At 34.2% G+C, this 15,457-nt stretch overlaps 1 protein-coding gene across 5 annotated transcripts in view; it reads left to right on the top strand.

Annotated features, from left to right (window-relative positions):
* Positions 1-15,457, top strand: part of PIK3C2A (phosphatidylinositol-4-phosphate 3-kinase catalytic subunit type 2 alpha) — a 129,171-nt gene that overhangs the window by 88,730 nt on the left and 24,984 nt on the right. For all 5 annotated transcript variants that reach the window (XM_023737569.1, XM_004369680.2, XM_023737568.1 and 2 more), the window contains 8 exons: positions 2,910-3,032; positions 4,337-4,504; positions 9,131-9,242; positions 9,645-9,790; positions 11,583-11,771; positions 12,228-12,321; positions 12,822-12,916; positions 13,718-13,898. In XM_023737569.1, coding sequence (XP_023593337.1) covers positions 2,910-3,032; positions 4,337-4,504; positions 9,131-9,242; positions 9,645-9,790; positions 11,583-11,771; positions 12,228-12,321; positions 12,822-12,916; positions 13,718-13,898 — 1,108 coding nt within the window. The remainder of the gene's footprint in view (positions 1-2,909; positions 3,033-4,336; positions 4,505-9,130; positions 9,243-9,644; positions 9,791-11,582; positions 11,772-12,227; positions 12,322-12,821; positions 12,917-13,717; positions 13,899-15,457) is intronic.

Genomic DNA, 15,457 nt, shown 5'->3' with positions numbered 1-15,457 from the left:
TTTTCAATCTCTTCTTTTGTTATAGCTTTATTTAGTTGTTCTACCTCTGTTTGTGTTAGTTTAGGTAGGTAGTGGTTTCTAGAAATTTGTCCATTTCCTCTAGGTTTTCAAATTTGTTAGCGTACAGTTTTTCACAGTATTCTGTTATGATTTTTTTAATTTCAGTTGGGTCTGTTGTGATATCACCCATCTCATTTCCTGTACGGGTTATTTGCTTCTCAGCTGTTTTTCTTTTGTCAGTTTGGCCAGTGGTTTATCAATTTTGTCAATCTTTCAGAGAACCAGCTTTTGGTCTTGTTAACTCTTTCAGTTGTTTTTCTATTCTCTATTTCATTTAATTCTCCTCTAATTCTAATTCTTATTATTTCCTTTCTTCTGGCGCCCGAGGGCTTCTTTTGCTGCTCTCTTTCTGCTTGTTCCAGTTGTGAGGTTAATGTTTTAATTATGGCCCTTTCTTCTTTTTGGATGTGTGCATTTATATTGCTGTAAACTGACCTCTGAGCACTGCTTTTGCTGTGTCCCAAAGGTTCTGGTAGGATGCGTTTTCATTCTCGTTTGATTCTATGAATTTCTTTATTCCATCCTTAATTTCTTCCATAACCCAGTAGATTTTGAGCAAGGTGTTGTTCAGTTTCCATATGTTTGATTTTTTTTCCTTGCTTTTCCTGTTATTGATTTCTACTTTTATGGCTTTATGATCAGAAAAGATGGTTTGTAATATTTAGATGCTTTGGATTTTTTTTAAGGCTTGCTTTATGGCTTAATAATGTGTGGTCTATTCTGGAGAATGTTCCATGTGCGTTGGAAAAGAAAGTATACTTGACTACTGTTGGGTGGAGTGTTCAGTATATATCTATGAGATCAAGCTGGTTGATTGTAGCATTTAGATCTTCCATGTCTTTGTTGAGCTTCTTTCTGGATGTTCTGTCCTTCACTGAAAGTGGTGTGTTGAAGTCTCCTCTTCTATTAAATTTTTAATATAGGTTTTCCTTTTTATATTCTTATTGTCAATGCCATAAAGACATTATATTGTTTGCCAATTTCATCGTATTTGTAATTGACTAATATAAACTATAAAAAGTCTGAAATGAATATTTATGAAATAGTTTCACAATAGCTTAGTGTTAAAAAATAATTTAAATCCTGGTGAAGAGATACCAAAAATAAATTCTGCTTAAATTGGGCTTTGGTTAAAAAATAAATAAGTAAAAGTAAGAATAAAATGACTTGCATGTGGTATATTAATTCATTTAGTAAATATCTATGGAGCACCATCTGTGGGCATTATTCTTAGTACTCGGGATACAGCAGTAAACAAGACAGCAAAAAATCCCTGCCCTGATAGAACTTCCATTTAAATGGACACTACTCTCCACTTCTTCCCCCCTGCATGCGCGCGCGTGCGCGCGCGCACACACACACACACACGGATAAATTTAGAGACACTAATAAGGAGGACAAATACCCAGTAGAAGACAGTACAAAAAACTACAATGATAATTAGGATGGAAAGAAAGTTAATAAAATGCCAAAGTAAATAGGAGCAAATGGAATGAGATTGAGAGAAGAAACCAAGTAGGTAAGGGTGTTTTGTGAACCAATGAGATTAGATTTGAAATATTTAGAATGAAAATTAATAGATTGTATATTTGAGCAAAAGAGTTAAATGTAAGCCTAGCAGTAAGTAAGTATACAAGTTTTTGTTGTTGTTGTTTTGTGGTCAATACATATGTAACAAAACATTTGCCATTTCAACAGTCTTCACATGTACAGTTTAGTGGCATTAATTATGTTCCTCATGTTGTTCAACCATCACTCATATAAGAAACTCAGTGTCCCCTAAGCATTGAGTCCTCCTTTCCCTCCTCCCTCCCACCTGCTGGAAACCACTGAAAAACTGTGGTCTCTGTACACTTGCCTATTCTAGATATTTTATATTAGTGGGATCATATAATATTTGTCCTTTGGTGACTGACTTATTTCACTCAGCATAATGTTCTCTGGGTTTATCCATGTTGTAGCATGTATCAGGACTTCATTTTTCTTTATGGCTGAGTAATATTCCATTGTATATATGTACCACATTTTGTGTATCCACTCATCTGTTAGTGGATATTTAGGCTGTTTTCACCTTTTGGCTATTCTGAATAGTGCTGCAATGAACATTGGTATAAATACAGTTTTATTGAACCTGAGATTCCTGCCTTAGAAGATTGTCTGATTGTTCCTAGCCAGCTCTGTACTTGTGGCAATTAAGGACTGAGTCACTGTTGTCTGTTGAGAGAATACAATAGCATCTGTCCCCGTGGAAGAAAGCCTCCCAATAGACTGGAAGGACTGGCTCAATGCAAGTCAGGTCCGTTTCACTGATAATATGCTTAGCTGACTCTCTGTCACTGGCTTAGCAAGGAAAATGGCTAGCAAAGGTAGGGTTTGTACTTTCTTCCTAGAATTTACCTGGAAGTGAAAGAATACAGTATTCAATGTTATTCAACTAAAATCTAAATCTAGTAACTAGAAAGAAAAAAACCAAACCCATTGCTGTTGAGTCAATTCTGACTTATAGAGTCAAACTGCCCCATGGGGTTTCTAAGGAGCAGCTGGTAGTAACTATAACTGTGTATAAAATTGAAATAAATTGTCTAACCGTTGTCACTATGGCACGCCTTAGCCTGGCACCTAGAGACATATGTTAACTTCTGTACCACCTTTGTCACACCTCTTGTCTATTTCCATAGAGTTTACAATGGTTAAACTTCAGATCAGTTTCTAAAAATTCAAATGAATGGTGACCAGATTATTTCAGAAAGCAGTCATTTTGGGGAAGAACTGCTAATAATATGTATTCTTATTAGTTGGCTAATTTGTATTACCAAAATAAAATAAAATTAAACTCTTTCTTTTCTCAGTTATGAAAAATACTATTTGATATGTTCCCTGTCTCATAATGGAAAGGATCTTTTTAAACCTATTCAATCAAAGAAGGTTGGCACTTACAAGAATTTCTTCTATCTTATTAAATGGGATGAACTGTAAGTGAAATTTCTGGCTTTTTATTCTTTCAGTATGCTCTGTGCTTTTATTTTTTTCATGTACACATTCTAGCTTTCATTTTTATTACAATTTTCATTACACTTCATTCAATTCTTACTGACTTCTTAAGGTCTCTTCGAGATATGATTTTATAAAATAGACTGATTTTTCATTAAAAAATCTGAAGTATTCTTTTAAATCTGTGTATAGTTAAATTGCAGAAACATGCCATTAATTCTTCCTTGACTGTAACTTAAAGATATAAATTTACATATAGTTCTAGAAAGATGGTATTCTATATCATTGCTTACTTTTGTATTTATTCTGTAACACTGTATATATGAAACATGGCTCTTGATTAACATAAAAAAGTTCTACCCTCAAATCCGTGTACAAGATATTTTGAACTGTTAATATTTTTTAAATGTTTTTAAACTAAGGGATTTCTTTCAACATTTAGGCAGATAGGAAAGTGCATAATTTTTTACTTTTCATTCCACACTTATGAAATAGTTTTTTAGTTTTCTTTTATTATTTTTAAATTACAAAAGTAATGTATGTCTGTGAAGGCAGTCAAACAATCACCACCCCACCCATTGCCATCGAATTGATTCCAACTCATAGTGACTCTATAGGACAGAGTAGAACTGCCCCATAGGGTTTCCAACACTGTAAATCTTTACAGAAACGAACTGCCACATCTTTCTCCCACAGAGCGGTTGATGGGTGTGAACCACCAGCCTTTCAGTTAGCAGTCAAGTGGGTAACCGGAGTGCCACTAAGGCTCCTTTCAAACAATACAAAAATGCATATAAGATAAAAAGTGTCATCCCATTTTCAGCACTTAACATCCTACACCTCCCCAGAATGACCACTGTTGACCTTATATGTCCTTCCAGACTTAAAAAAAAAAAAGAATGCATTGGTAAACATACATGTATGTTTGTACATGTGTGCACACATACATCCCCAAACAAAAATACTCATAAGCGTTCATCTAGTTTTTCCTAAAGAAAATAAAGATGATTATTGTCATTTTGCCTGGACATTAACACTGTAGTTCTTAAGTAAAAGGTGCTTACAAATTTTTAAAGAAACAAATGTTATATTTTAAAATTTTATACTGTTAACATAATTTATTTATTTAAAAATTTTAATAGCTACACTTGCTATTTAGCTAAAGGTATTCAAGATTAAAGATAATTTGATAAGTCTAATAAAATATCTAAAATTTTCAGTCTCATTAAGCTTCACATTCAACCTAATTTGTAATTTCTATTAATATACTTTTTTCCCCCTATAGAATCCTTTTTCCCATCCAGATATCACAATTGCCATTAGAATCACTTCTTCACCTTACTCTTTTTGGAATTTTGAATCAGAGCAGTGGAAGTTCCCCTGATTCTAATAAACAAAGAAGGGGGCCAGAAGCTTTGGGCAAAGTTTCCATACCTCTTTTTGACTTTAAACGGTAAGTGTTATTGAGTTGTGATGATGAGTTACTGTGAACACATCTACAGCATCAGAATTGGCTAGAGGATGAGATGGGGGACAATGACATACATGAGCTAAGGAGCTGCCTTAATTTTTCCATTGTGATAAAAGGAGGTCAGTTCAGAGACACAGATCAGAGGAAACCAAAGTTATTCTACTGTAGTTTGAACATATCTGTGTGAAATATCAAAGGATTATTTGCCACTCATTGTTCCAGGAGAAAAGCAGCAGCCAATTCACTGTTTGACTGTCATTTATGTAAAGTACTATGTTATTGATGTAACACCTTGATATTAATAAAACAACTCAGTTTTCCCTCTTCTCAATTCCCTCTTACCCTTTTCCAGTTTCAGAATCTACATCTGCACATTATTCTCTTCCTTTACCTCTTTATCTGACTAATCAGCCCTTACTGTTCTGGACCCTTGGCCTTTAATCTCCAGTGGTCGCACATGTGTCCAAAAACCTTTTGAGGCGTTAATTCTCTTATCCTAGGGGTAAAGAAATTTCTTTTCAGCTTTTTGTCTACTTATAGCTTTTAGGATAGTGTGATTTGTCTGACCTTTCAGCTGAATATTCTAATTATGTTTTAAGTAATAACATATTCCTGAGATGAACAAAGGTCTTCCTTTTAAAAAAAAAAAAAGTTGAGTAAATTTGGGATATATTTTGTACAGTACATGGGAACATTTTGGAGGTTGATAATGCATAGTAGCATATTAAAGCCTCTAAAGTTCTTCAGTCAAGAAGCCTATTTATTTAACTGTGCTTAATAGCAATATTACTATGATAGCACACAGTGATAAAGTATTTACTGTATGCTAAGTATTATTCTAACTGCTAGGTATTATTCTAAGTGCTTTACACATATTAACTCTTATACTCATAACAACTCTATGAAGTAGGTGGTGGTGTTATCCAAAGTATAGAGAGGTTGTGACTTGTACCAGGGCACTTAGTTAATAAATGATGGAATTGGGATTTAAATGCAGGTAGTCTGGCTCCAGAGTCTGTGTTCTTAACTATTATCCCGTGTTGCTTGCCACTCTCAAATTTATCTGATACTACAGCACTGTTTTTTGTTTGTTTGTTTTAATCCTAGATGTATCTCTAAAAACATTGTATCCAAGGGCTATAAAATAAACAGTCCCATCTGTGAAGAATGTACTCCTTAAAACAATCAACTATGTGAGACCAAAAGGGCAACATTTGCCCAAAACCAAAAATGAGAGGGCAGGGAGGGACAAGGAAACCGGACTAATGAAAATGGGGAGAGTGCTGACACATTGTGGGGATTGCAACCAATGTCACAGAACAATTAGTGTAAGAATCATTGATTGGAAAACTAATTTGCTATGTAAACTTTCACCTAAAGCACAATAAAATGTTAAAAAAAAAAAAAAAAAAAGCATATTGGGAAATGATTTAATAGCTGATCTATGTAACCTAAGATGATGTTGGTGGTGAATGCCATCAAGTCATTTCTGACTCCTAGCGACCCCGTGTTGACAGAGTAGAACTGCCATATAGTGTGTTCTTGGCTGTAATCTTTACAAAAGCAGATTGCCGGCTCTTTCTCCTGCGGAGCCACTGGGTGGGTTCGAACTGCCAGCCTTTTGGTTAGCAGCCAAGCACTTAACTATCACGCCACCAGGTCTCCTTATTTAACCTAAGATAAAACAATTAAAAAGTTAAGAATGAAGAAGTTCTGCTCATCTAGATCTACTTCTTTTTTCTTTGTAAATAGCAAACAGGCAGTTTGATTTTCCAGTAATCATTGATCTCACATGATGTTCAAAGCACTGGCTTCAGATTGTGTTCTACGATACCACCTCTTGAAATGTTCTTTTTCCATGTACTTACGTATAGCATTTGTTCCTATATTTTAATAAATTTACTTTCCTTTAATCACTTTGAGGAGGCAGTATAAGATAAGATTTTTTTAATCTCTACCTTCTGATGAGCTCAAATTTTGTTTGACACTTAAATAATTTTGAACTGCCAAAGGCTAGAGAAAACCTGTTGAAGAGACTGTGATTAATAATGTATACTTAGAACCCCTTGCTAAATATAATCCATTCCTGCTGTAATGTTGACTATAGTCCTATCATTGGACACATAAAAGAGAGGGACTGTTTTCAACTGTGTTTGATAAATTAGTGTCAGGGAGTAGAGAGAATTAAATGTAATTGTATCATCGCTGTTAGTTTTAATAAATAAGTCAGTTCTGAAAATCTTCCTGCTCTTGAAAGCACCAGGAGTCTCTGCCTCACTAGAGCAGGACCATCACTTGTTACCGCTTCTGCTGTCTAGTAGGAAAAAATTTTTAGAAGAATGACAATGCTCCTTTGAAATTCACAAGAATACTTACAATTAACTTCTGTTAGATATTTAAATAATTTGCATCCAACACTCTGAACTTACTGTGGTTTAGTGACTAGCTCTCTTGGTCTTGAAATTTTTTTTTAAATAACTTAAACGTTTAGAGGCACTGATGATTGAGCAGCCTGCATACAGCTTGGTGAATTCAGCATCATGGAGGCCAAATGACTCGGGCATTTTAGTTAGCCTCAATAACAAATGAGTTTTCAACTCATTTTTCTGAAAACTGGTAAATAAATGGAAAAAATCAAGCATTTAACCTGCCTTTCCTATACAGTTTTACATTAGGGTTACCAAATAATTTATAAGAAAGTATTTAATAGAAGAATTCCAGCTAATAAATGCTGAATGAATGATAGAATGCCACTGTTTCACAACCTCTACTGAAAATAATATATTTAGGGCAGAGTTTCTTAGCTGCAGCACTGTTGGCATTTTGGGCGACTTTATTTAATGTCACAAAAAGAGAGATAGCCAAACAATGTGTGCCTCATTATTAGGTGCAAAAGGAAGTAGTATACAATGTGGACCTATGAAGTATTAAGTATTCTTGCCAAAAAACTAAACCTGAATCAGATCAAGCTTTTAGAGCTAACTACTACTTTACAGAAAATACATGAGTTAGAGGGACAATGTTAAATGGCGCCAGAGGGTTGCAACCAGCAAAATCCAAAATATAGGAATTTCTACAGAATTCAGTTATTTGTCTCTTCAGCAGACAAATGGCAAGGGAAAAAGTGGGGAGGGATAATGTATAGAGTAAAACAAGAGTTGGCAAACCTTTTCTGTAAAAGGCTAGATAGAAAAAAATATTTTAGGCTTTACAGGCGATGTCATACAAAATCAAAAACAAATGTAAAAGCAGCCATAGACAATATGTAAACAAATGAGCTTGGCTGTGTTTTAATAAAACTTGATTTACAAAAACAGGTGTAGGCTAGAGTTTGCTGACTCCTGGATTAACAGATGCTTAAAAAGACATATCATCCAAATGCAAGTGTTAGACCTTGTTTGGATACTAATTTGAACAAATATTCAAATTTCCCCAATTGTCTCAAATAACTTGAGATAATCAGGTAAATTTGAATATTGACTAGATATTTGATGATTTTAAGTAATTTCACTAATTATTTTGGGAGTGATAATGGTATTGTACTCATTTTAAAAGAAAACAATGTTTATTTAGAGATACATAACAGTATTTACGTATTGCAGATAATATGATTGGGATTTCTTTAATCTAGTGGGAGTGGGCATGGTTCTTAAAATGACAGATTATAATGTGTCACAGATTCAAAGGCTGTTACTCTGTCAAGAGAAAACATTAAGACAGTCTAGTTTTGGAAAGTATATTTGGTGTTTGAATAAAATGAACAAAGATCGGCGAAGTTTATAGCTTCCTGCTTTATATATCTAGTGTTATTTTTTAGAAATCTCTTACATATAAAAGACATGTCAATATCTTTATTAATAAATATATTAATTTAAGTAGGCCATAAATTAGTAATCTAGGGCACAGGTCGGCAAACTCTGACCCACCACCTGTTTTTGTAAATACCATTTTATTAGAACACAGCACGCATATTTATTTACATATTGTTCATGGCAACTTTTATGCTACAGTGGCAGAGCTGAGTATTTGCGACAGAGACTGTATACCCCACAAAGCCTAAAATATTTACTATCTGGCCCTTTTCAGAAAAAGTTTGCTGACCCCTCGTCTAGGGCACAGATGTAACTTCTCATCTCAAATGATCGGTACTTTGCCACAAAGTAGGTACTTGTTTTCTCAGCATGTGTTTTTGTTCTGATAGTGAAAGTCAGGGAGCAGTTCTGTAATCCAAACCACCGCCTTGAGATGTATTCTTTTGTAGAAGATCTCCAAAGATTGTCCTTCGCCTTCCTAGTATAGAAGTTGTTTTCTGGGGACAAGTGACTGAGCCTTTACCTGTCTTGTACTCTCTCTTCACCTCCACTCCTCCCAACATGCTTTCTTTCATTCTCCCTCCCTTAGTTCCCACTCCTCGCTTCAATATGTTTACCTAAAATCTCAGTACACTGTTGAAGATTGACTCCTTCTGATACGTTCTTAAAGATGATATTCTTTTTATGTAGTGTATGCTTAATGTTTGAATACTAACATTCCAAATACCTTATGATGTGGTATGTTTTGAATTTTAAAATGAAAATCACAGGTATTCTTCTGTTTACATTCATGAAGGTTTTTAACATGTGGAACTAAGCTACTATATCTTTGGACTTCATCACATACAAGTCCTATTCCTGGAACAGTACCCAAAAAAGGATATGTGATGGAAAGAATAGTGCTACAGGTAATGCTACTGCTTGGTGTGTGAGGAGGTTTAAATTTTAATTTCTTTATTACAAATGTATATATATACCTTGATTTATGTCATTATCAAACAAGCCTCTTTGATTTTGTTTCAGTCAGTCTCTGGATTTATCTTTAATTTAAATGCCAATAAACCATTTCCTATTTCTGAGAAATAGTAAAAAAATGCATTTGTACCTATCCCAAGCAATGTATGTGCTATTTAGAATTGCCAACAATAGTAATCACTGTTGACAAAAGGAGCATAAGCACTGATTTAATATTCAATCTAAAAGTCACCGCTACTGCCGAGAAAAATCAATTTTTTGCAAAGACAAGTTAATATCAAAAAGATGTGGACTCTGCAGCTGTAATTTAATTAACTTCTGTTAAAATTTTTAAGGTTGACTTTCCTTCTCCTACATTTGATATCCTTTATACAAGTCCTGAAGTTGACAGAAGCATCATACAGCAGCAAAAGTTAGAAACACTGGAAAATGATATAAAAGGGAAACTTGTTGACATTCTTCACAGAGACTCATCATTTGGGTATGCTTCATTTATTCTGTTTTGTCCTGGTATCTCTTACAATGTAACGGCCAAGCTAAGGGCTGTTACTAAATGTGCCGATTTAGTTCATGATATAGCAGTTCTCTTGGTGTGGGAAGTATTCTATCTGGTTTATTTTTTAATTATAAAATGACTATGTGATTACATAAAAATTTGGAAATTTCCAGAAGTCAAACTTTTTACATGAACAAAAGACAAACAACAGACTGGGAACTATATTTATAGTAAATATTAATAGATTTATTTCTTTAATATATAAAAATATTTTCATATCAGTAAGATAAAGAACAATGACTCAGTAATAAAAGTAGATAATATGAACAGACAGTTTTTGGAAAAGAAATATAATACCTTTTAAAAATATGAAATGATGTTGACCTCTCTAGTAATCAAGGAAATGTAAACTAATACAAGATACGATTTTATACACAGCAGGTTGGCAAAAATTAAAATATCTCATATAAATTGTTAATGAGGATAAAGAAAAACAGGAATTGTACTATTTATGGAACTACAAAATGGTACAACCCCTTTGGAGAACAATTTGGCAAAATCCATAAAGATCACAATGTGCATATTCTGTGACCCAGCAATTCCACTTCCAGTTATATATATTAGAGAAAACTCTTTTATACTTGCTGATGGAAGCAAGAATATTCATTATAGTATTTATCTGGGTTATTGAAAAACTGACTGGAAATATCCCATCAATAGGGTTTAAATTATGATACATTTATCCATTGGAATAATACTATGTAGCTGTATGTACTGATGTGTAAGATATATTAAATGAAGAAAGCAAAGAGCAGATTAGTGTATATAGTATGCTACCATAAATGTAAAAGAAAGGATACACCCATATGTATGCTTCTATATGAATAGACTATTTCTGGAAGAATACGCAAGCTTAGGCAGTTGCCTCTGGGGAGAGGAATTGAAAGGAGAGAGACTTCACTGTACACCTTTTTGGAGTATTTGAATTTTTTTCAGTAATATGCATGTGTTATATACGCAAAAGTGAATGGATGGGTAGTAAAACAGTGAAGTATTTCATTCATTAAACATTTGTCATTAAGCTTAAAGTAATTAGCATCTCTAAACAAGTACTTTCCATTTTGAATATTACTCAGTTGAATTATATAATCATCTTCTAGAATTTTGTACTAGCTTTTGCTTTTTGCATGGCATTTCATATTAACCTGTTGCCGACAAGTCGATTCTGACTCTTAGTGACTGTATAGGACAGAATAGAACTGTCCCATAGGGTTTCCAGGGCTGTAATCTTTACTGAAGCAGACTGCCACATCTTTCTCCCACTGAGCGGCTGGTAGGTTCAAACCACCAACCTTTCAATTAGCAGCAGAGTGCTTAATCATTGTGCCACCAGGGCTCCTTCAGCATTTCATATTACTTGTGTCAAATGGATGAAATCTTTCTGTCTTTCATGATGGGTTCTGCTTATTCAACTTTAACTTCTAGTGCCTGGCAGCTGGTTAGAGCTCAATAAATTTTTGTTGTACTAAATTATCCCTCATTTTTATAACTAAGACTCTTTTATCAAGGCAGAATGATTTCTTCCCATCCACAATTTAGGGTAAATTAGTGGTATTTTCTGTACATTGCATTTTTCTATTCCAAATTAGTATTAATGATTCTATCAGAAGTGCCTGTCCCAAAATGAATAAATTTCTTCTTTGTATTTTTAATCATTGAAATTATAACTGTCATTATTAAATCACTGAGAAGTAATTTAATTCTATTGTGTATGCAGACTTTCTAAAGAAGATAAAGCCTTTTTGTGGGAGAAACGTTATTATTGCCTCAAACACCCAAATTGTCTTCCTAAAATACTAGCAAGTGCCCCAAACTGGAAATGGGTTAACCTTGCCAAAACTTACTCATTGCTTCAACAGTGGCCTCCATTGCACCCACTGACTGCACTGGAGCTTCTTGATTCAAAGTAAGTCAACTGTGGATGCATTTATTTGCTGTTCTATTGTTGTCGGTTTTTCTAGTAAGGTATTATGTTGTAGGAGTAGTACAGCAATTCAGTACGATATAAATATGTAAATGTATATTTATACAAATACATCTTTTGCATTGAGGCTATGAAAAAGGCATTTTCGTACCATTTAAAATTAAACAGAGGATTAGGGTGAAAATTTTTAATAACTTGTTATATTTTTATGATGTGTGCCAGAATTCATTTTCATAAGCTTAAGCTTTCTAAACAGTCCCAAAATTGAATCTGTGTAGCGTAAGATTTTCTTCCTGAAAAAAGAAGAAGAAACACATTGCTTTGGAACAAAACTATTTGAGTATTCTTTGTCCAGAATAGATTGAGATTGTGTTTTTAGGAAACACAGCTTCATTAGAAACATCATCATCAAATCTTAATTTTGTGGTACTCTTCTAGATTTGCTGATCAGGAAGTAAGATCCCTAGCTGTGACCTGGATCGAGGCCATTAGTGATGATGAACTAACAGATCTTCTTCCGCAATTTGTGCAAGTGAGTTTTTTACTAGATTATTCTCCTCTTAAACCTCCCGCATTTTTATGAGCAGGGAACTTGCTAACGGCTGCCCCTTCTGTTTTGATTAAAAGTATTTTTGTAGTGTGAGATGGTTTAAGGGATTGCATTTGGATTTAGTGTGATTTTTCTCCCACTATGGTCAGCTGCCCCGCTTGGATATTATACATATTGTACTTAGTTTTTTAATTCTCAGACTTTTTAGAGTCTCAGAACAAACCAGAGTTGAGCTTTTCCTTAATTTTTTTATTTACTGACCATTTAAACATAGCTAATAAATGCAATTCCTGAATTTATAATTTTCTGCTCGATTTCATTAATTTGACCTAAGTTAATTCATCTGTTTCATTTTTGTGAGTGTCATCTTTTATTGTTAAGAGTAATACTTGCTTTATATAGTTCCTCTCTTTTGGTAATTTTATCTTAGCAGTTTAGTACGGATTTGACCATTAGTAATTCCTGTTTTCCTTTACATGTAGGCTTTGAAATATGAAATTTACTTGAACAGCTCATTAGTGTGCTTCCTTCTGTCCAGAGCATTGGGAAATATCCGGATAGCACACAGTTTATATTGGTAAGATTTAAATTTTATTAAGTATCTTATTTCAATTCCTAGTATTTGTAGAGATGACTTAAACTCTTTAAGTCCAAACAGTATGCCCAGACTATATATTGTGGATATAAGATGTTGTATTGAAGGCATTATTATAAAGAAGCTAAAATTTTACTCCCTTAGAAATAAAACCAAAAATTAAAAAACCTTCTATTGCCAGATATTTGGCATGTTATAGCAGTAAATAATTAATGACTTTATAGTTGCTTTTATAGCTTTAAGAATCTTTGGGTGGTGCAGATGGTTAACACACTGTGCTATTAACTGAAAGCTTGGGGATTTGAGTCAAAGGCACCTAGGAAGAAAGGCCTGATGATTTGCTTCCAAAAAATCAGCTATTGAAAACCCTGTGGAGCACAGTTCTTACTCTGACACACATGGGGTCGCCGTAAGTCAGAATTGACTCAGTAGCAACTGTTGGTTTTGTTTTGTTATATGTTGTTGTTATTAGTTGCCATCGGGTTGATTCTGACTCATGGCACCATGTGTGTTAGAGAGTAGAATTGTTCTATACGGTTTTCATGGCTGTAATCTTAACGGAAGCAGATTGCCAGGCCTATCTTCTGTAGTACCTCTGGGTGGGTTTGAACCACCAACCTTTAGGTTAGCAGTTGAACACAAACCATTTGCATCACCTAGGGACCCTGTTTTTGTTTTATAGCTTAAAATAAATTCCTGGATACCAAAAATTGTTAAATTGATTTGTGAGGGAGGTTTATCCAGTTCTCAGAAATGGCTGACGTAAATATTTTGCTGTATTAGGCTCCTGAAGGATGCCCTGCATGATGCACAATTTGGTGCCAGATATGAACATGTTTTGGGTGCTCTCCTCTCCGTGGGAGGAAAAGGACTCAGAGAAGAACTTTTAAAGCAGACAAGACTCGTACAGCTTTTAGGAGGAGTAGCAGAAAAAGTAAGGCAGGCTAGTGGATCAGCCAGACAGGTATGCATTCATAAAAGGGATCATAAATGTTTTGACGTTAAAGGATCTTTGTGGTGCTGAGAAGTTGTTATTCTTTGTCAGTAGACTCCCAATAGAACTCTTTAACTACACCTATGCTATTTTGGACAGATGAATTCAAAGATTGTTTGGAATTTATAGGAACAGATTCCACAGTCTCACTCAGAAAGTCCATCCTTTTTAATTCCCACGCTTATTAATTTCTTTCTAATCAAACTTATTCTCTTGAGTTTGTTTTTCATTATTTTGTCTTTTAATTTTTTTTGTAATTGTAAAAGATGAAAGTATGAGTTGATAGTTTTTTAAAAAATCCAAAGAATGTAAGTTTATAGAATAAAAAATTAAGACTTTCCAGTTTTACCCTCCCCTGTAGTTATCTGTTGTTAATTGTTTGCTGTATGTCCTTCCTGATCATTTTCTATAACTTTACATGTATAAACTTAAGCATATATACAGATTTTTGAAGTTTTTTTTTTAGTAGAAATAGGACTATTATGCATATATATTTTATTGAGGTAAAACATCATTTTAATACCATTTTAAAGTGCACAGTTCGATGGCTTTTAGTACATTCACAATATTGTGCACCCATTACCACTATATAATGCCAAAACATGTTTATCACACCAAAAAGAACCCCATTAAGCAGTCACTCCTCATTGCCCTCCTCCCTAGGCCCTCGCAACAACTAAACCTTGTACCCATTAAGCTGTCACTCCCAGTTCCCCTTTACCCCTCAGCCGCTGGTAACCACTTACCTGCTTTTTGTCTCTATGGATTTGTCTATTCTGGACATTTCATATAAATAGAATCATACAGTATGTGGCCTTTGGTGTCTAGCTTCTTTGACTCAGCATAATGTTTACAAGGTTCATGTATGTTGTATCATGTATCAGTACTTCATTCCATTTTATGGCTGAATAATATTCCATTGTATGGATATACTACACTGTTAGCCATCCATCAGTTGATGAACATTTGGGCTGTTTCCACCTTTTGGCTATTATGAATAATGCTGCTATGAACATTCATGTACCAATTTTTGTTCAAACACCTGTTTTCAGTTCTTTCGGGTATGTATCTGGGGTGGAATTGTTGAGTCATATGTTTAATTAATAAACTCTTATGTTTAATTTTTTAAAGACCTGCCAAACTGTTCACCACAGTGACTGCACCATTTTACATTCCCACTAGCAATATGAGAGTTCCAGTTTCCCCACATCACTTGTTATTTTCCACTGTTTTGATTATAGCTATCCTACTGGGAATGAAGGAGTATCTCGTTGTTTTGATTTGCATTTTCCTGATGACTAATGATGTTGAAGATCTTTTCATGTGCTTATTGGCTATTTGTATATCTTCCTTGGAGAATTGTCCACTTAGATTCTTTGCCCATTTTTCTAAGAGGTCTATAATTTTAGTTCTTACATTTAGATCTTTGATCCATTTTGAGTTACTTTTTGTATATGATGTAAGGTAAGGGTCCAACTTCATTGTTTTACATGTGGTTATCCAGGTTTCCCTGCACCATTTATAGAAAA

This window comes from Trichechus manatus, unplaced genomic scaffold, assembly GCF_000243295.1.
Source record: "Trichechus manatus latirostris isolate Lorelei unplaced genomic scaffold, TriManLat1.0 scaffold00006, whole genome shotgun sequence".
NCBI classification, from domain to species: domain Eukaryota; kingdom Metazoa; phylum Chordata; class Mammalia; order Sirenia; family Trichechidae; genus Trichechus; species Trichechus manatus.
This window is presented reverse-complemented; position numbering and strand designations above follow the sequence as displayed.